This window comes from Clinocottus analis, unplaced genomic scaffold (assembly GCF_023055335.1).
Source record: "Clinocottus analis isolate CAN_PGR_092001 unplaced genomic scaffold, fCliAna1.0.p SCAF_207, whole genome shotgun sequence".
In the NCBI taxonomy this organism is placed as follows: domain Eukaryota; kingdom Metazoa; phylum Chordata; class Actinopteri; order Perciformes; family Cottidae; genus Clinocottus; species Clinocottus analis.
This window is the reverse complement of record NW_027175940.1, coordinates 1-21,490: the sequence shown is the minus strand read 5'-3', so window position 1 is coordinate 21,490 and position 21,490 is coordinate 1. Positions and strand designations below refer to the sequence as shown.

The 21,490-nt window shown below is 40.4% G+C and overlaps 2 protein-coding genes and 1 gene segment (V, D, J or C); all 3 read right to left on the bottom strand.

Moving 5' to 3' along the window:
* Positions 1-15: 15 nt before the first annotated feature.
* On the bottom strand, positions 16-5,517 carry LOC137791939 (nucleus accumbens-associated protein 1-like; the record flags this gene model as incomplete). The annotated part of the gene is made up of 3 exons (XM_068587155.1): positions 5,258-5,517; positions 1,354-1,507; positions 16-285 (listed from the first exon to the last, which is right to left on the bottom strand). Coding segments are annotated over exons 2-3 (396 nt in total), but the record flags the coding sequence as incomplete, so codon positions are not given.
* Positions 5,518-9,534: 4,017 nt separating this feature from the next.
* Positions 9,535-14,932, bottom strand: LOC137791941 (uncharacterized). The gene is made up of 11 exons (XM_068587156.1): positions 14,675-14,932; positions 14,246-14,542; positions 13,839-14,150; positions 13,438-13,722; positions 12,338-12,634; positions 11,931-12,242; positions 11,530-11,814; positions 11,075-11,401; positions 10,557-10,874; positions 9,889-10,176; positions 9,535-9,698 (listed from the first exon to the last, which is right to left on the bottom strand). The coding sequence occupies exons 1-11, from the start codon at positions 14,841-14,843 to the stop codon at positions 9,535-9,537; spliced, it is 3,054 nt and encodes a 1,017-aa protein (XP_068443257.1). The 5' UTR covers positions 14,844-14,932.
* Positions 14,933-18,328: 3,396 nt separating this feature from the next.
* Positions 18,329-21,459, bottom strand: LOC137791940 (immunoglobulin heavy constant mu-like). The segment is given in 4 exon segments: positions 18,329-18,839; positions 19,005-19,319; positions 19,433-19,777; positions 21,328-21,459. Coding segments are annotated over 3 exon segments (1,038 nt in total).
* Positions 21,460-21,490: the final 31 nt, after the last annotated feature.

The following is a 21,490-nucleotide window of genomic DNA, read 5'->3' as shown; positions in this document are numbered from 1 at the left end:
CTATTTCAGCCTTACCTTGAGGAAGAACTCAGTGCCCTTCTCCATGATCTGTTGTATCTGCAGGAAGCCGGCGGTATACATGAGCAAGAACTGGTCCCCCACCGTCATGCTGAGACGGCCTGTGTAGCAGAAAGATAAAATCTGCTGGAAGCTTTGGGGCTGCACAGCCGATGGGAGCTCCACTACGGTTGGGCTTGTCTCATTGCTGCTACCACCTCCACTATTGCTGTTGCTGAAAAGGTCCCGGAAATAAGAACTGCTCGCAGCCAGCACAGCTCGATGGGCCTGAAAAAGAGAAAAATATGGATATATAAATCGTCCCATCAGAATTTAGGAAACAATATTCGATGGCAGAATTTAGATTTTAGGTATGTACGCTTCTTTTCACTTCATGATTTAAAATCAAAAAAAGTTTCTTGCTATGAGGACACAGGAGACAAATGTACTGAATTGGCTGGAAATCATTCCAAGTTGACAAGACCCTAATTAAGTTTTAGTACCAAAACTAGACTTTGCCTAAAAATAAATAGTTTAATTACACTAGAGTATAAATTAAGGGATGCAACAACACACAAAAGATATTAACCATTGAGCAAGCATTTAATGCCAAGTATTGGTAAATGTAATCAATATTTAAGTATGGTTGTTTTATTCCCAACCATATATGTATTAATTTATTCAATAGGTCTTTAACATAACGTGAATCCTAAAATACTGATTTGATGTTCTCCCAAAGAAAACCACAATCGAAGTGACAGCTCTCTTAGTGTTGGGCTCATTTAGGGAGCTGAAACAAGATTACAGGGCGGACACGGTTAAGAAAATCTGCCAAGATAAGCGTGAGGAATGGCATCCAGCTGTGACTCAGGGCAATGCAATTGGGGGCAATCTAGCCCTTTGTCTTTCCAGACAAAGTAGGAAATGACATGCAATTGAAGCGGTCCGGTTGTCATTCCAAGTGAAGACTACAACGGGTGATTGAACTTATCGCCAAACCTTCAGCTGGGTAGGAACAATTCAGTAAAACCTTCTTTTAAAAAATCGTACTGAGATGAAAATCTGCTCTGTGTGAAAGTGTATCATCAGTCCAAGTTGGACTACCCAGTTACAAAGTTACACAAAAAAAGTCACACATTACAAAAGTTACCATGACCGCCACCTGTTTTCAGACAGTCCAAACAACACTTCTTTTGAAGTACATTGGCATTCCATCCTCCACACAGCCAGGCTGCCATGGAGCCACCGGACTAATTGTTTACACCCAAGCCTTAGCTTCTCTAAATTTAGCCTGGACTTTCAACACCAGTGTAATTTCCATTTAAAAACAATAATTCCTCGCTGTCCCGTCAGTACCTTGAAGGCATGGCCCTTAACCACCACGGAGACATCGCAGTAGAGGCCCTGCAGCCTCTGCTCATTCAGACACTCTAAGACATTGTTGCCAAAGTTTGGGATCGCCATCTGGAGGGTCTGGGCCATGGTGCGCCGACGCACACCACCAAAGGGTCTAGTTGGGGGGAAAAGAAAAACAGAAAGAATTGAAAAGTGTGAGCAGGAAAGAGAGAAACAACACATTCACAATTAGCGACACCCTATGTATACGTTATAAACCCTGGTTATTAAACATAGATTCAGTTTCACTTGGAAGGATCAGGCGGTTGCTGTTTATATCTCGAGTCAGCACATGCAGGTCATACACATTACTGCTCAACAGGGTTTCAATTTTAGTGTTTACACTGCTTTATGGCCATCGGCAGGGTCATGTTTCCAGGTGGGATAAGCTGAGCATGCCATTCACAACAATGACAAACACTGCTTTATCCTGTGCTGTGTCTTTTGTGTAAGAAGCAGGAGGCACTGCAAGGAGGAGGTGTAATGTAACATGGCTGTGTTAAGAAGGAGAGCTCGCGGAGAACGGACCTAAAACAAAACAGGTGAGGAATGTCAGACCCTTACATTAATAGACACAATAAAACGTCTGACAGTTTTTCACTCGGACAAAGTGATACCAAACATACACTAAATCCAAAGTAAGTTGACTTTTATTGTTACTATTACTACAAGGCCAAATTATTCACTATGAAACACCTCTATTCCAGAGAAGAAAAAGTCCCAAATAAGCATTCTTTCCCTTGGCACATTCAACTGACATAGACCACAAATATTTCTTCACACAGTCCTACTGGAGGTTTTTGGCAGGCTCCAGGAGGTTAATATTTAAAAACAAAGTTTTGGTGAAGCTTCCAGGGATATTCTACGTTGCATTAATCCTATACGTCACTTTAGCCTTGCAGTAGTTGTTATTGCCAGGAGCAGTCTCAGTAAAAGCCTTTTTTATTTTCTGTCCTCTATGAGCTATAAAACCATGTGTCCTTAGATAACTGGGCCAAGGGCTGTTATTCTATGTGCCTAAACAAACTCCACATAGCATGTTTCCCTTCACTTTTCTAAAAAGTCAAAGGCAAACATACCCCCTTGCCCTGCACCATCACGTAGATTCCTATATTATGAATGTCAATATTTAATTAAAGTGTACCAAAGATTGCTCTGCTGAGGATATGCACACTGTGAACAGACTATGGCACAGCTGGATTATGTGAGATCAAGCTTTGTATTCAGTGTCAGGATATGTAAAGACACAAGACATTTTCTTTTATGTTTCAGAATTTGTATACATGACCTCATTCTAGACAATAGCATGGGGATGATTCTACCCTTCAGTTAAGGGATTCACATGTATAAGCATAATTTGACCTCTGTACCCACATGCACCATATTACCTCCACAATCACAGCTAAGACAACGGATCCATTGATAAGCCCACTTGGTGGCATTTCATTGGCCATAAACCTTTACTTAAAGCAACCGGCCGTAAAGGTTCTCACAGATATACACAGATGAGTGTACAGGCCTAAATGAAGGTGCTTTTCTCACGAATGCTTTACCACTTCAGAATGTTGCATGGCTACAAGCTGCATGCACTCACACACACACACACACAAAACACAGACACACATGACAATACATACCAAACAAAAGCAATCTCTGAAACTGCGAGAACAAACTGATTGAAGGCCACCCTGTAAGAGGCATACAACCAACTTTGGTGTGACTGACTGATGAGGGCTGGAGTGAGCCGCCCCATCATATCCAAAGCCTTTCATTTGGGACCTCGCCAAGCTCCAGGGTAAAGAGAAATGCTCTCTTTGTCTCTGTCTCACTCAAGCTCCATCTCCCTCATACTAAAACACAGATGCGCACACACAAACTCAAACAAACCCACAAAAGGCACACTGAGTCACACACAGACATTAGACAATACTGCTTGTTTACAGTTTGGCGAGCCGCAGTAAGCACACATGCGTGCACATAAAGACACACAAACACAGGGCTGAGAGCAGGGTGTGTTTGCACAGTTTGCCCTGACAGTGAGAGAGAATGTGACTGTGTGTGTGTGTGTGTGTGTGTGTGTGTGTGTGTGTGTGTGTGTGTGTGTGTGTATGCACCAAGGAGGGGCAGTGAGGCCTGCAGAGATGAGAGGGAGCATCTCAGGTCCTTATTCCATTAAATATATAGAGCGCAGCAATGTGAACGAATGAAATTCACCCAAACTCACCCTGTGGCTTATTCCAACCAGCCTGGTGGGGAAAGTAGGTCATACATACTCACAACATACTTAAGATCTTAGACTTTTCATGGTAAGCTTGAAGAATGTTTTGCCCACATTCAACGGGCTTATGTTATGTTATGGTTGGACGGCTGTCAACATATTTCAGAACTTATACTGTCTGAATACTTTCCAGTTGATCCAGTTTCACCTTTGAAAGCAGCATGGGCTCTGACACTGCTGTGTGGACGATTAATGTGGAGTCATTGGTGCAGCTGGCACACAATGCATCCACTCTATAGGCATTTCCTGGTTCCCATGTGCCCATGCCTGCAAATCAAGACATGTGTACTAGGCCCGATTCGTGGTTATTCTTATATAACCTGAGGAGGGGAAGGGGGCAGCACAGACATCATGAGCTTCAAAACTTCTGAACTTCCATGTGCTGTGCCTGTGTAACCGTATGAGTGTGCCCGACTAAAAATGCTGGCTGTGTAAAGACATGTGTCCACGGGGGGAAGGATGCCGGGTAATGGGGAACAGATAAGGAGCTCGTTAACACACCGCGCCGTGTGCCAGTCTACACGCCGGGAGTGCTCCACTGTCTGCTGGCACCGGAGCCGCGGGGGTGGAAGTGGGGGGGGGGCGACACACAATGGCAGCAAGCCTCGGTGATACCCGGGTGAGGGCGACGGCGTGTTCCCGTTTACGTGCCGTCAAATGACATTCAAGTATATCAATCTAAATGCCCCCCCAGCGGACTCAGCGGTGCCCATAAGTCCCCCTCTCCACTTGGGGCTGGCAGCGTTGACATGTTTGATACCACCTCCCATCCGCAGCAGGCCTATAGAGGTGGCTAATGGCTAAGCTAACACTACTGTTAAATATTTTGGGTTCGCCCCGGCGCACCATCCACCTCATGCATACTCAGCTCAGCTGCACAATGTCAAGCATTTCCGCGAGAGTCCGCACTCAAATGTATAAACAAGACACTTACTGCCTGTGCGGACGAGGGAGCTGCGCTGCGACGCCGGTTGTCAAGCCCAAATGTTGCTTATTTAAATATTTTGGTGATGGGGGAAATCGCTCCCCCTGCCATTCTCCATTCTACCGACATCAACAGGTCATCCCAGGACACGCAGCAGCTGAGGGCGAGCCAGACGGAACCAGTGCGGCACGGAGCGGGGGGGTGGGAGCACAACAAGGCACAGTTCTTTACAAACGGCGCTCGCAAGTGTTGCCCGTGCCAAAAAAAACCAAAAAAAAAAAACGGACTGCCATCGCGTTTCTGCATATTTGAGAGAGGGAGGCTACATTAAAGTATAAAATGAAACTATAAATTGTGCCACTCCAAGTTGATGACGAGGTGCATTTATTTCACCGTTTGAAAAAAAAAAAAAGTTTAGGACCGTGCCAACCTCGACCCTTCCCAGAGCCAATTTATCCCAAACTTTAATTGTCCCGTATCTACTGGACCGTTCCTCATCAACCCAAATCCGCGGCGCTAACTGAGGACACCGGCATAGACCCCTCTCCCCTCCGCCTTCCCTCCCTCCCCCTCTCCCTTCCTTCCGCCACCGTCGCCGCCGCCGGTGAATCCTCGGATGACCCCGGCAGGTCGCCTCACACAACGGCAGGCAAGACACTCACCCCCGCGCCGGGATGTTGATGCAGACTCAGAGCGTCGGTTCAAAGGAGGAGACACGCAGCGCTCTCTCTCCCCGCTGTTCCTTGCTCCGGGCAGCCATTCAGTGCGAGCGAAGCGCCGATAGCAGAGCCATTGAGGGCGGTACAGTATCCCAGGGGATTGCGGAACACAGAGCCACTGATCGCACGGAGCAGAAGAGGAGGAAAGACGAGCATGACGCGCTCGTCATTCAATCGCATGGTCGTTTCGAGCGCTGCCTCGATTTGGGGGAGAACGATCCCACGGCGTGGACTGTTTGCGCATTGGCACAGCAGTCTGGAAGGGGAAACCATCTCCCGCCTCTCTCTCCGCATATAAAGCGATAGAATTGGGAAAAGTAGGCCGTGCATGTGCCTTTACCTGTTTAACTTGGGTGAACTAGGCGCGTGCATATCAATAGTAGGGATAAAGCCGCGCCCTTGTTGCCTATAAACCAGTGAAACCTTATAGCAAAAATACAGGGTGCTATGACACCAGGCAATTATACCTGCAGGTACCTGTGTTCAACTGATACAGCCTATAGTTATAGCTATAACTATGTATATATCTCTGCTTCACCATGCTATTCAAAAATACCTTTCTATGCCTTCTCCGTTTAGTGCATATAGGCCCATGCATTTATTGTGAAGCTGCTGCCATAACATATATACCATATGTCGACAGCATTATATACAATTGCAGGATTAATTTCGTGAATAAGTGCACGGCCATGTCTGGAGGTTATGTAATATGTTAAGATGACTTTCTTTGAGCAGAATGAACCAGAAAAAACAAACCTTGGTGACAATAAATAGTCATGTGAAAATACATTTGCCACTAGAAACTGTTACTATATGTGATGCCACATTTCATTTTCTTGGGCTTATGTCACAGAACCCAACATCTCAAACTGCAGTTTGAAGTTGGGGTGCATGTATTCACTTGATTGCTTCTCCCATCCATATGTCTCTATCGCTGTCTGTTACACTGTGTATCTATTCAGTGGTCAACTGGCGATTCAACTCACACAACTCTTAATCTAGAGAAAATATGCTTTCATGATTCACAGTGGTTTGCCCTCCTTGTTTTAAAATAATTCACATGTTAATTAATGTGAAAGTATGAACAACAAATAACTAAAGTGTCATCTCATGGTATCATCCATTGAAGTCACAGCGTGTTCTGGTTTTGCATATAGACTGCATCTCATGTGTGCCCGGTGCAGAAGGAAGCCTTCCCAGTACTAGGATTCAAGCGGATACAAGCATGATCAAAAGTTAAACGTCCTTTACCCTTTACTGTGTCACATCAAAGGCATCACTGATGGAGCTCACTTGTTTTTAGAGGCCACAAGTTGAATGGAAATTCCCTAAATAATCAAGTGTGAAAAGTGATCCTATCGGGTAGGTCCAACTGCTATCCAATGGGCATTTGTTCACAGCAGACTCCAACTTATCATAAAAGGAAATTAACAGATGTTACTTACAATAATGGCAATAGCTTTGTTCTTTTTAAGCACCTGATGAAGTCATTGGGCTGCATTAAATACACATTTAATAAATATATATTTTTTAAAGAGCATAGAACACACAAGTTGTTCAGTGTGGTATACATGTTCAGTTTGGTCATAAAGACAGTTTATGTTTAATGTGCGGTATAACGTAATGTATATTTTGAATACAGTGTTTCCCTTTCCATCTTCCACTGGAACAGGAAATTATTCTCAACCCCACCCTTTCTTGTCCACAGTCCACGCAGGTGAATGACGTCCAACAGGTACTGACTTGCCCAGTACGTTATTTAGATGAGGTTAAAGTATAAAGAAACAATAACCTACAAGAGGCCGTGGTTTACATGGATTTTATTTTTAGCTTATCGTTGGAAATTCCGCCGTTCGGGCTGTTCATTGAGGGAGTTAGTCACTTCTGTCCCCGTTTTACTGTTGAGTTTCAATTTCAAATTGACGCTGTAGTTATTTCCCGGTGGTCACGTGTTTAAGCTGGTGTTTTTTGGTGTTTTTTGCAGTGACTCTACTGTACTGTGTTTTATTCCCGCTAAGCAGCCATCATTCATTTGGTCATTCACACGTGTGCTTCAACTGTGACGTGTAAAGATGTCTCATGTAAATAAGGCCTATTGGTGATGTTGAATTGTATCAAAAATGATTAGTAGAATATTGCCACCTGCTGGAAGTGTTTATAACGAAAATACAAATTACTTGCATTATAATTACACATGCTACTTTTGATTTGTTCCAACAGGGATTTCAATATTTATTGAGAAGCAGCTACACTTGATATCTAAACAGGCCCTCATATACACTATACTCGCTGGTTGCTCGACAATGACGACACCATAGAATCAAACTACCAGTGCAGTGTTTGTGTTGTGGTTTACTGGTTGAAACTGCCCGCCTGCATACACGTGGGGGGATAGGACACCGCTTATTGCATTGCCTACATACCCAATGGGCAATCTAAACGTCATGTCGGTCATACAATTCTTTACAGTTCTGAAACTTTGCTTCAGAGGTTTTCAAAGCCCATGTCGCTGGCATCTCAACATATTAGGATTAATTCAATGGCAGCTTGTATTATCATTATTGTTAATGTTATACATTACCAGGATACGCACAGTGGCATAATGTGGTTGGTGTAAATTGCCTGTTCATGTGAAAACTCGAGATAGGCAGAGTAACTTCCGTCTGATCCACTATGGTCGGTCGGTCATGACATGATAAATGTAACAACACTGTTCCCATATTTTCATTCTATTTGTTTCAACTGATGTGGTTTAAGAAAGTTTAGAAAGCAATTTCAATTTACAGTAAAGATACATCGTTATATCCCAGGTAAAGCTGCCTGAACATGTATTCTCTTTCCAGCACTATTTCACATTCAGTTCAACGCGTTGGGCGCTGCTCAAAACAACCACAGCCGTCTACCGTTGGCCTCCGTGTCCCTCCATCAGTGACGCTTTAATAGTAGTTGTAACAAGATAATAGGTCTTATGTGTGTTAATATGTTTGGTTGTTACTTGTCCCTGGTTTATATAGACACACCTAAGGGGTCAAGCAAGGACCCAGTGGGAGGGAGGCTTGGCATAAGAGGATGGGAGGCTATGGGGGTGTCAGACAGGGAGACGCTCTCAGGCAGCCTGCTGGGCATGACGCCCTGCTTCTCTGTTGCTGGTGCCTTGGCACTTAGACTGGCAGCAGCATGCTGTGACTCCATCCCAGCAACAGCGTCACAGGTTTGGGCCGGCTGCCAAAGGGTCCCCGGCCAATCAGGGCACACACAGTGCCAGATCACTCTCGAGGTAGCCAATTGTAAGCCTGGATGTGTCGTCCCTCCCAGATGTGAATTCCATTAAACCCACAAGGTACACAAATGCAGACACATGCAACTCTAACCCAAAGACTGTGTGTGTGTGTGTGTGTGTGTGTGTGTGTGTGTGTGTGTGTGTGTGTGTGTGTGTGCGTGTGCGTGCGTGTGTGTGTGTGTGTGTGTGTGTGTGTGGAGGAGAAGATAAATAAACAGTCTCTGTTTGTGCTGTCAACTGAATGCACCTCTGTACTATACCTTTTAGAAAGTCCAGTTCAGACCTGTCAGTATCTTCAAATTGCGACACAACTACTGTTTCACTTCGAGGTGGCGACTCACCACTGCTATATGTGGAGCTTTGTCTCACTCTAGCGGTCAACCTGAGTAATACAATGCTGCTGATATTGTGACGTGGTATACTGTAGTGCTCAGCCTTTCCCAGATGATCAATACTGTTTGTGTCATCATACCATTGCATATTTGAATCTCAAAGTCATTTCTTTTATTTCATTTTTTATTGCTGTATTGTCATGTTTCCTCTTACACAGATACAGATGCACTACATACATGCCACACCGAATACATATACCTGAAACTTAAAAAAGAAACAAAACTAGTTCCATAACACAAAATCAATTATACTTTAAAACTATAAAAAAAAAATCTTCAAAAGTCCACATTTGGATCATGAAGTGGGATCTGTCCTGAGATCATCGTCATTTAGTCTAAAAGGAGAAAACATAGGAAATGTGTCAGGATCTGGTAACATTTTGTAATAGTTTAGAACAAATGCATTTGAATAGTTTGGGTAGTTTGAATTTATATGTGTAAGCTAAATTTAAACCACCCAAAATATTTAAATTCCAGAATAATAATATTGAACATAACAGAAATTACAATTGAGTTCCTGGATCATTACGTTAAAATACAATACTGTTTTATCTTACCTTTATCATGGTAGCCAAGACACCATAGATCATGGAGATGAGGAAAAAAATGATGAATATGAAAGCCATATACCAGCTTTCCACACCGGTGTCCTGGTTCCCTTCAGCATGTATGATGTCATTGAAGAAATCACAGTTCTCCAAAGAGTCTGTAACTGAAATATAACTTGTAAGTTTTGTTAGCTAACAAGACTTTGTTACATTGGAAGAGGAGCTGGGAAGAAATAATAATAAAATAATCCATGCAGTTGCTAAACATACTCAGAAATGTGTGAAATAGGTGGTTAACATATTATGCAATCTGTAGAGTGTAAGAAATATTTGGATTCATGGACAAACCAGCACCTGGTTTAGATAGATCCACAGATAGGGTGATGTTTGCATGTGTCACCCTGCAGGTTATCGTTGCACCAGGTAACCAGATGACTTGGGACAGACGCAGGTGACTATGAATGCTGAACTTCCCATTTGAGCCTCTATGGGGTTCACTAGTGTTGAAGTCCGACAGTTCATTGGTGTCATCAAGAAACCAAGTGATATCAATGGATGCAGGGCTGAAGCCAAAGACCAAGCACACAAGTTCACCAGAGCCCTGGAGCAAGGTCGCTGAAGGTTTGCTGTGGGTCACTGTGGCTGGAGAAAAGAGTCATGAAACGTTTTTGTCAATTCATTTGTTTTGCTGAAGGTCAAGGAGCGAGAAAAACAAGAAACATTTGTATTATCATGCTTTAATCTAAAATTGAAACCAATTTAATCAAGTGAGAGCAAATGTTCTGACATTTATTTTCTCCTTTATCTTTGTGCCTACACTACTGCCACTGAGCTATAACATTGAGGGCAGGCTAAGGTGGATAAAACACAGAAGTAAACAGTGTTGGATAGGATTTTCATTGTGTTTATTTTAGCTGATGCAATAAATCAAATAAATCTGTAATGGCCCTGGTTCTATATTGATCTCTATCTACAAAATGAACTACATCAGTTAATTTAAATAATGCTAATTGACAGCTCACCGAACACATCCTTTATAGTGCTTTCAAAAGGCATTTCAGATGACTCATGTCTGACGACGCAAGAATACGTAGACTTGCTGTCCACAGTTTGTGATGTGCTTAGTCTGCTGCTCATTGAATATGTGTCCGTCCCTGTGTATTTCCATGTTGGACTGTTGGTGAAGTGAGTTGAAGGGAGTCTCTGGCCATTCTCCTCCCAGGACACCATGATGGTAGACGGGAAAAATCCAGAGACGAGGCAAATAAGTGCGAGGACGTCCGAGGTAATAAGGTCAGAATCAGTTGGTTGTATGATCTTCACCGATGGTGGATACAGCTCTTGAGAAACACACAAAGAAGAAAAAAGTACAATTAATCAAATCATTTAGTCGATAAAAACATAGACAAAAACACAATTTATATGTTTTGTAATGTATAGTTTGTGATGCACTCTTGTCGATGTTGAAGCTCTACAAATTCAGAAATGGCTATAAGTAATCACAAAGAAACACATCCATGCTTTTTCTGCGTAACACTACCTCTGCTCTTGGTTATATGGTCCCCATAGCTCTGGTTGGAGCATCGGTGCTTGGCCTCACAAGACACTGGTTCAAATGTGTGCCAATCCCCCGCTGACACATTGAGGGAGCGCTGCAAAGTTTGTGTCCCATTGCTGTGACTCACTGGAGACTCCTTGTGGACATTTGGGGAATAATACTTCCCACCTACTCTCCAGGTGACGGAGAAATCATTAAGAGAAGGGCCGACCAGAAGACAGGTGATAGTCACTTGTCCCTTGTTCTGAAGCTCCTCGAATGGCGGTCCCTGAACATATACGCCAACTCTCTGAGATGATGCAGGAGTTACTGCAAAAAGAATGTGACGTTGACGTGGTAACAAATTAAACCCATCAAGTAATGGTTATGAGAAAAAAAACAGGCGCATGCTAATTGAATCATTCATTTATTCTCAAGCATTGATTTTTTAATTTTACCTGAGCAGAGGCTGATTTCCTTTTTCTTGTGTGTGTTCAGAGACTTGTCAGATACTTCACACGTGAAGGCGTTCCCAGTTTTCCACTCTGTGTGAGGGACATGGAGTTGACTGCTTACTGCCACACGTCCATCTTTACCCATGCTGATGTCATCGGTTGATGAAGATCTGGGCTGGGACTTAGAAGACCATTTAATTTGAGGGTTGAAGCCCCAGGCAAAGCATAGTAGTCTCTGTGGCCCCAACTCTTCACTGGGGGCCAGAAGAAGTTCCATTGATGCGTCAGCTAAATGAGAAATGAATCAGTGCGTGTATTAATCAATGAAGTGTCTATTACAGATAGACTAAGAGTGAAACATGAGATCAACTGCTACTAAGGTAAATAAGAGTTACTCCTCTCACCAAAGAAATGGCCTGTGGCGTTTGACTCAAAGCTGCTGGAGAATCCTTGTTCCACTTTGCAGGTGAAATTTGTGTCTTTCTTCCAATAACTTGAAGGAACAGAGAAACTTCTACTGGTTGAGAGGAGGCCTGGGGCTTCAGGAAGTTCAACATACTGTTTGTCAGAGATGTCAACACTGTTGGCTTGAAAGGTGACGGCCAGCTCGAGTGACGAGCGTGCTGTGACATCACACTCCAGCACAGCACTGTCTCCTTTCAGCAAATCTTTGAGAGATCTCCTGATCTCAACCAATGGAGCTGTAACTGCAGGGCCTAGGCAATGCAGAAAGGAAATCAAATAGAATTCACTCAGTTATGCGCTTTGTCTTCACAAGACGTTTGGTTTTCATGGTGTATAGTTGTCTTACCTGCAATAGTTACAGTCCTCATCGTGGATGTGAAGCACTTATGGTCAGCTTTACATGTTATAGACTTGAGTTGTTTCCATTGACTTGAAGGAACCATCAGTTCACTGACTAAATGAGTCGTGTTCTTGTGCTCACTCACTGCGCTACCCGTGGTGACAGCGTCATTCATCAGCCAGGTCACTTTGGCATCAAGAAGAGTGTGGACGAAACATGTTGCCTTTACAGTGGAGTCTGCTGACATTACTGTCTTGAAGCCGGGAATCTCCACCTGGATGGACGGAGGGGCCCTTGAAAAAGCTGACAGGAAACAAGAAAAAGGGTCATGAAGCAACATCAAAAATCTGCATATAAAACAGCGGTCCGAGGGTCCAACGGTACCTGGTCGACCAGAAAGCAAAAAAGGAAAAAATGTTGATTGATTATCAAGATCGAAAAGATGGTTGTTGTTTTTTTTAAATGACAGGATAGATCAGTCTGTGCCTCTGAGCCTCATGACACATGTCTTGTCACATGTCAAGAGGTCACGTGTTAGGTTACCCCACAAATGATACTTAAAAAGTAAATTTAAACTCTATCGGTGTTCTGGATTAAAATCAAGGCAGAATACCGTGAGGTCGCCGAAAAAGCACTGAAAACCCTGCTTCCATTTCCAACATCCTATCTTTGTGAAGTGGGGTTTTCTGCAGTGACAGCGCTCAGAACTAAGTTACGGAGTAGACTGGACATAAATAACATGTCAGGTGTTGTTGTGTACCATCACCCCGAGATGGGACCGTCTCGTTGCAGAGAAACAAGCTCAGGGCTCCCACTGGTTTAACGTTATGGTGAATGGTATTTTCATGCACTTTATATTAGTTTTTATGCCGGCTGCATCATTTTATTACTGCATATTAATCGCCCACACCGTGAAAGCTTGTTGGTGAAAATATTGTCTTACACAAAACCGGTCTGTGGCGCAAAAAAGGTTGGGGACCGCTGATGTAAAATACCTCTTTAATATATTAAGACATATTGGATATCATACTTCAAATTCCATCCAAAACACTTTTCTGGTGGTCTCACTGTTCTGTGGACATCTGGGGTTGTGACACTCCTCTTACCTGAGCAGAGGCTGATTTTCTTTTTCTTGTGTGTGTTCAGAGACTTGTCAGATACTTCACACGTGAAGGCGTTCCCAGTTTTCCACTCTGTGTGAGGGACATGGAGTTGACTGCTTACTGCCACACGTCCATCTTTACCCATGCTGATGTCATCGGTTGATGAAGATCTGGGCTGGGACTTAGAAGACCATTTAATTTGAGGGTTGAAGCCCCAGGCAAAGCATAGTAGTCTCTGTGACCCCAACTCTTCACTGGGGGCCAGAAGAAGTTCCATTGATGCGTCAGCTAAATGAGAAATGAATCAGTGCGTGTATTAATCAATGAAGTGTCTATTACAGATAGACTAAGAGTGAAACATGAGATCAACTGCTACTAAGGTGAATAAGAGTTACTCCTCTCACCAAAGAAATGGCCTGTGGCGTTTGACTCAAAGCTGCTGGAGAATCCTTGTTCCACTTTGCAGGTGAAATTTGTGTCTTTCTTCCAATAACTTGAAGGAACAGAGAAACTTCTACTGGTTGAGAGGAGGCCTGGGGCTTCAGGAAGTTCAACATACTGTTTGTCAGAGATGTCAACACTGTTGGCTTGAAAGGTGACGGCCAGCTCGAGTGACGAGCGTGCTGTGACATCACACTCCAGCACAGCACTGTCTCCTTTCAGCAAATCTTTGAGAGATCTCCTGATCTCAACCAATGGAGCTGTAACTGCAGGGCCTAGGCAATGCAGAAAGGAAATCAAATAGAATTCACTCAGTTATGCGCTTTGTCTTCACAAGACGTTTGGTTTTCATGGTGTATAGTTGTCTTACCTGCAATAGTCACAGTCCTCATCGTGGATGTGAAGCACTTATGGTCAGCTTTACATGTTATAGACTTGAGTTGTTTCCATTGACTTGAAGGAACCATCAGTTCACTGACTAAATGAGTCGTGTTCTTGTGCTCACTCACTGCGCTACCCGTGGTGACAGCGTCATTCATCAGCCAGGTCACTTTGGCATCAAGAAGAGTGTGGACGAAACATGTTGCCTTTACAGTGGAGTCTGCTGACATTACTGTCTTGAAGCCGGGAATCTCCACCTGGATGGACGGAGGGGCCCTTGCATGATCTGCAGGAGAGAAAAAAAACGTTAATCTAATTCAAACCATTTCAATAATGCATGCATTTTTGTCCTAAAACATTTACGATACATCAATTAATTTCTATATTGTGCTGTGATAAAGTAGACTTGCATACTTACACTGACAGATATCTATTGTTTTTATAAATTCCTCATCGTTGTGAATGGACTTGCACGTAAATTGTGAGGCTTGTGACCACTCAGTCATATTTGGCTCAATCTCAGTGCTTCGGCTGAAGGTTTTCTCCATTTCCTCCATACCCTGCAGCTTCATTTGGATTTGATTCATTTTTAAGGGTTCGTTGTCCTTCTCCCACTCCACACTCAGTTTTTCTGGAAAGAATCCTCTGATGGTGCAGATGAGTCTGACTGGTGAGGTCCCGAATTCACCCTCCCAGACTGCGTGTAATGTGATGTTCGGAGAGACAACCAGCTTCTCTGAGATAAAGAGGAGATAGTTACTTTGTTATTTGCCTCATTGTAAACATTAGATGTACACATTTTTCAAATATGAGCAGTTTTCATCTCTTCAATCATACATACCTTCAGCTCTTGGTCAAGTAGATAACTTTTTTCTCTCAGTTTGAAATATGATATATTTGTATTTAGGCTAGGTGGCAGAGTTGTACTTTTACTGTGTCGAGTGTCTTACAGTCAGGTGGATACAGGGCTGGGGGCTGTTGCGCAGATGTTGCAGCATAGCAGGAGAGAGCGATCAAGGCTAGCAGCAAGCGGAAGCATTGAGTAACACCCAGGTCCCAAAAAAGAACCAATATACAGAAGTGAAACAACGCAAAGAGCAATGATGCATCACTGACAGCAGGTGTGTCAGTTAGAGAAACACAGTGCACTTAAATGTCTCATAACACTTTACATGTTTTCAGAAGGATTTTACTTGGCTTCTCATGACATTAACAGGTTTCAGATCTCGACTCTGTTAATATTAGACCCGAGAACTTACAAACTGCAAATCTCCAAATTTTCATATTAACTTGAACACGGGCCGATGATTCCAGGTGCGAGGGAGGTGATGAAGATAAGGACCTGTTGCATAATAGGGTCATTTTTTGAAAGACAAAATGCTTGAAAAACGAAATGAAGAAGTGTTGCGTGTATTATTAACTGTTTATCATGAAACTACAGGCTGTATGAGCACTTTCAAAATAATGAAAGAAAAGAAGTAGGAGCAACATTATCTTCATTTCAGGATTTATTTTCCAAAAAGACAGAAAGCTCTTGTAATTTAAATGAAAATGGACAAATGGGATTACTTACATAGAGTTTATGAGAAGAAATGTATGAAACAAACAATTGTTTTTAAACACAAATTTCATCATGTTTCATTTAACCTGAAAAGAGAGAAACAAATACATGGATTAGTACTTTTGTAAAATAAAAGTATCAACATATGGAATAAATTAAATGTTACAACTGCTTTCTGTTGCAGTTTGTTCTACTTATTTGATACAATAATTTATTTTATTTCCTATGGCAATAAGACTTCACAACAAATCACCTCTGGCCAGATCCTCTGTGGACTAATTAATTGATTAATAATTAATCACTGTACACATTTATATTTATGTTGATTTACACTTCACACACTTCATATACACTACACATACACACTTTACATTTTGCACACTCTGTTTAAACCTAATTTAATTTCCGTACACACTGCACAGTTATTTGTATTCTCTACTCTAGTGTGTGTGTGTGTGTATGTATGTATATATATATATATATATATATATATATATATATATATATATATATATATATATATATATATATATGTATATATATATATATATATATATATATATGTATATATATATATATATATATATATATATATATATATATATATATATATATATATATATATATATATATATAGCATATTTTGCACACTGTTTACATTTGATTGTATTTAATTTCCTTAACACACTCTACACAGTTAATTTTATTTGTTTTCTATTGTGTGTGTGTGTGTGTGTGTGTGTTTTATTTTATTTAAATAAAACACACACACACACACACACATTAACATTTTATTTTCTACATATCTTTCATCTCTGTTGTTTTTATATTTTATTTTGTGTGTTTAGTTTATTCCATTTGGTGTCTGTAAAGTGTTCGGCGCTACTGGGGATTGGGGACTAATAAAGTGTATATCTTTATACCTATCCATCTAATCCACAGTTACAGGATGAACATAACATAATAAATACATATTATTCAGTTTAATATAATAGCGGTGACATTTTAAATGTATTTTGGGCTCAACATTTGAACTCAGTATACCAAAGGCTACCAAAGAGTTGAGTCAACACCTCTGTCATATAGTCTGTAAAAACCTTTATGCTTTAATAGGTGACTTTTAGTTTATAATATTGCAAAGCATTGAATTGCACAAGTACTGCTGTTATTGTGTGCATCCCCTTGACATGCATGTATTATTATTCATTGATAGTTTAGCTTTTGTTGCATACAAATACAATATGTAAAATATAGTAATTTTTGTTATTGGTCAGTGTTAAAGTGGCAAAGCTTCATGTTTTCAGAAATGTGTACTCCATTTTCTGTGTATTGAATAGAGTAAAACATTGACGTAGCATGTATATTGCAAATATATAACTATTACAATACTTTCTTCAGTGGGCCATAGACTCAGTCCCCATTGTGTTACTGCCTTCGGCAATAGTGACTTAAAATACATTTATTTAAATGAAAATCTTTGAGATTGCCACATGAAATAAAGTACATATCACAGCAACAATATGTGGTCAAACGTTATTTACTGTAAATTACTATCATCACGTCGATACCCTGTATGAACCTTTGGTCACTCTTCATGTTCGAGCAGTTTTCTGTCAACACACCTGTGTTGTTTGAATACGTACAACTATTGACTCAGTTGCCTCTTTCTGGTAAAATTGAAATCTGTTTACAACTCTAACAGAAAAACTCCTCATTACCTTGAAGGCAGTGGTTCCAATGGTGAACAGCAGAGTGATGATGAAGAGAAGGATGAAGGTGAGGGCTGTGCTTCCCATGTTATCTTCATCTGCCTCTATTCCACTTTTCCATTGGTAGAAGTCTGGATATACTGTACAATAATGATTCAGTTAACACTTTTGACAAACGCAGCTAGTAGCTCATGAGACAAATGACCAAATTATAGACCAAATTATATTTTCAGAAGGCTACTTTATGTTAACACCTCACACGTCAGAGTGGATCTTGTCAGTAAATCAATCAGTTTGGTCAAAGTCTAAAATAGACAAATTAAAAGAATCATATTGGCATACGTCTTGTTAATGTATTAGTGTTCCATAAGGCCCAATTGTTTTACATGTCTGTGTAAAATGTTGATTATGTTGGTTTGAGTCACGCTACAATGATCCTGAATTGCTTTTGAAAGTCTCCATCAATGGTGTGGCAGGCAGGACTTGGCTTGTGAACTAATCGATTAATCATTTGATGGCAAGACCAGAGAGCTGGAGATCGACCTCAAACAGTCACATTACTTGTGAACGGGGTGCAAGACCCAGTAGAGGAAACACATACACAAAGACAAGTCACACAAACAATGCACCGACTACAAATAACAATGAACAAATATATAATGTGGCAAGTGCGATAGGTTATCAAACGCGGTAATAGCTACACCTAATTTGTGTTGCATTAGGATAGCACTGTGACACGATAAACATATAGCACAAAATATGTGTTGAATAAAGACTTGAACAGCATGCGACATACATCAACTGAGTTGCAAAGAGCTTTTTTTATTTAGATTTTTGATAAGCAATAAAAAGACAATCACAATGTCATATCACAAGCAACAAACATCAAACAACAGAAGACACAGCGACACATAGTAACATCTACTGGACCTTGCAGGTTTCCGGGATGTTCATGTTTACGTTGACAAGGTTGCTTTTTTCAAATATTTTGTACGCAACGGACCTGATAATACCGTTAGTTGCGTTAGTCACCGCCTCGTGGTGAACTACACAGCTAAACACCTTGTCACTGTTTTGCCAATCGTCAAGGGTGAGAGATAACTGGCCATAAGCAGAATATGATCCACTGGTTTCTACAGGGTCTGTGGTATGGAACTCGTATTTTGAGTCTGCTTTTTCGTCATCAACAAGCCAAGACACAAAAATGTCTTGAGGGTAGAAGTCTTTCACAAAGCAAGTCAGGGTCACCATTCTTGTTCTAGTCTGTTCTAGCGGAGGTAGCATAAACACTGAAGGCCGTTGAGTCTGTCCTCCTGCAAGTGTAAGAGAACATTTAGAGCTCCTTTCCACAGATAAATCACAACTGGAGAAGATCTCTGTTACAAAATACACTCATAACATGTTTGATGGCATAATGAGAGGATTAAAGAGAATTAAAAACAGAGTTTCATGAACAGTTTGCTGGTTAATTTTCTTACCAACAGTCCTTTCGTAGGATGTCCTCAGTGGTTCAGGCCAATTGGCATTTTCAACAACGCAGTCGAACGTCGTCCCCTGGCTCCATTCCTCATAATTTATCTCAAGTGGAACACTTATTACACCGTCAGCGCGAGGGAAGGATTTTGAGGTTCCAAATATTGTCTCTGCATTCTGGTTCTCCCACGAAATATTATAGGTAGATTGTTCGTTTACATTGACAATACACATCAGAGTTCCTTTTTTGAATAAAAACATGTCCTCCATTGTGGGGCCTTCAATCTTTACCTCCACATCTGCTTTAGGACATCCCACCCCTGCCAAGTAAGGAATTAGTGAAGAATTATTGAATAGAAATAGCAGCAATAGTCAGACAATGCAATCACATTAACATATTTTTTTGTAAAAGAAAAAGGAGGAATTTACTCACCAGGTGAAATTGTCTCTTTGAAAGACACAGATGCACTTGTGAATGTTGGAAGTGTTTCACCTTGTCCCTCAAACCTGCATGTCATCTTGGTGCCAGTCCCCTTATAGGGTGGCAGTGTGAGAAAACTTGCTGCACTGTACAGTGTAGTTCCATTCTCATCCTTTCTTTCCTTAGGAGTAATTGTTTGGATTTCATATATTTTTTCGGTGATTTCCTTGTCATTTTCCAGCCATTTGATCTTAAAATCTTTTGGTGAAAAATCTTTGGCAACGCAGGAGAAGGAAGCCTCGTTTTTCTCTTCAGGGAAGGCCACAACTTTAAGAGTTGGCATCTTATGAACCACCACTGAAAAACAAAGATATACACAAATATATATGTATGCAGAAGCATGGATTAATTTATATATATATGCAGAAGCAATGTTAAAAAAACATAAAATTACTATAGACTATGCTTTTTTTGTACGATTCTGTGCCAATTACACACATGCAAATTGTGATTACGCTCATCAGATTAACACTTAGTGTAATTCTGACTAAATTGCGTGGATTAAACAAATAAAAATAAGATTTTATAGTAAAAAAAAATCCATAATAGAACAGCAGAGCTTTAATGCTTGCTTCTGCATATACATTGACTGCTTTGGCAAGCAAACACAGATGTAATGTTAATAATCAACAAGCAGTGGAAGTGGCGTCAGACTGACGTCAAGAAGAACTCGGATTATGCAGATAGACGGAAAGAAGCAGATCACATTGCGGGTGCAGAGGACAGACAGTATACAAGCAAAGAATGTTTAACAAAGATCAGCAGCAGAGCGTCAGCCTTCTTGTTCCACCTCACTCTTTGGTTTGTCCCTCTTATGAAATTAAACATATTGATGTACAGATCAAGCTATTTCATTTAGAAACATTTTGTCTTCATGCTCTTCTCTGTGCATGTTCCTTTCAAATGACAGGCTCCTCTCATAACATTTCTCAGGAAAATGCACAAAAGATCAACTTAGAGACTTATAATGCTTTAGCTATTTACAATTGACTTAATTAATTATTGTTAGTATAACATTTTTTTGTTTCCACAAATTTAATTCAGTTCCCGTTTTGTCTCTTGTGTTTTGTTACAAACATCTGTATTTATTGCATTAATAGTATTATAAAAGGATAATTATTGTTAAATTAGTATAGCAACAAAAAATGTTATAACTAAAATTAGTGAAGTTTCTATTTTTAATAAGGACATCACATTTTCTTATATAAAAATGAGCAGCAATTTGTGATTATATTATTATTCTTGTCTGAATCAGATGTGACTGGAAGTGGCTTTGTAGTACTTTGTTCACTGCATTGTAAAACCTAAAACGTTCTTTCACTGAGGACATTCTGCTTTGTACAGTACTCCGCCTCAATTTACTGGCAATAGTAACCCAATTAAGTAGATTAAGTATATCATTTATCAGTAATTACCAAAATATTATTATTTTTTGTAATATATAAATTTAATTAATCAAAAAATTAAAAATGGTTGCAATTATAGAATATGTTAATATATATATAACATATATATAATCTAGTTATTATATATATAATAACTAGATTAGTTATTATATAAACTAATCTAGTTATTATTAACTAGATTAGTTTATATATATATATATATATATATATATATATATATATATATATATATATATATATATATATATATAATAACTACATTCCAAATTCAGTAATTACCAAATTTAAAACATTTTTTGTTATTTATAAATTGAATTAAAAAACATTTGTTTTTTATATATATATATATATATATATATATATATATATATATATATATATATATATATTCCAAATTATCTCCTAAAAAGGCATTTAAATATGATGTAGCATAAGTCTTACCTTTCTTTTCGAAAGTGACCTCTCCATTTCCCGCTGCATGTGTCACGGCACATCGGAAAGTGTTCTTCGCGGCCCAGTCCTGTCTGCTCACTCGGACTTGACTGATTCGCGTATAATAGTTGTTCTTTTGTACTGGAGGGTACTGTATGAAGTCGGTCAAGGC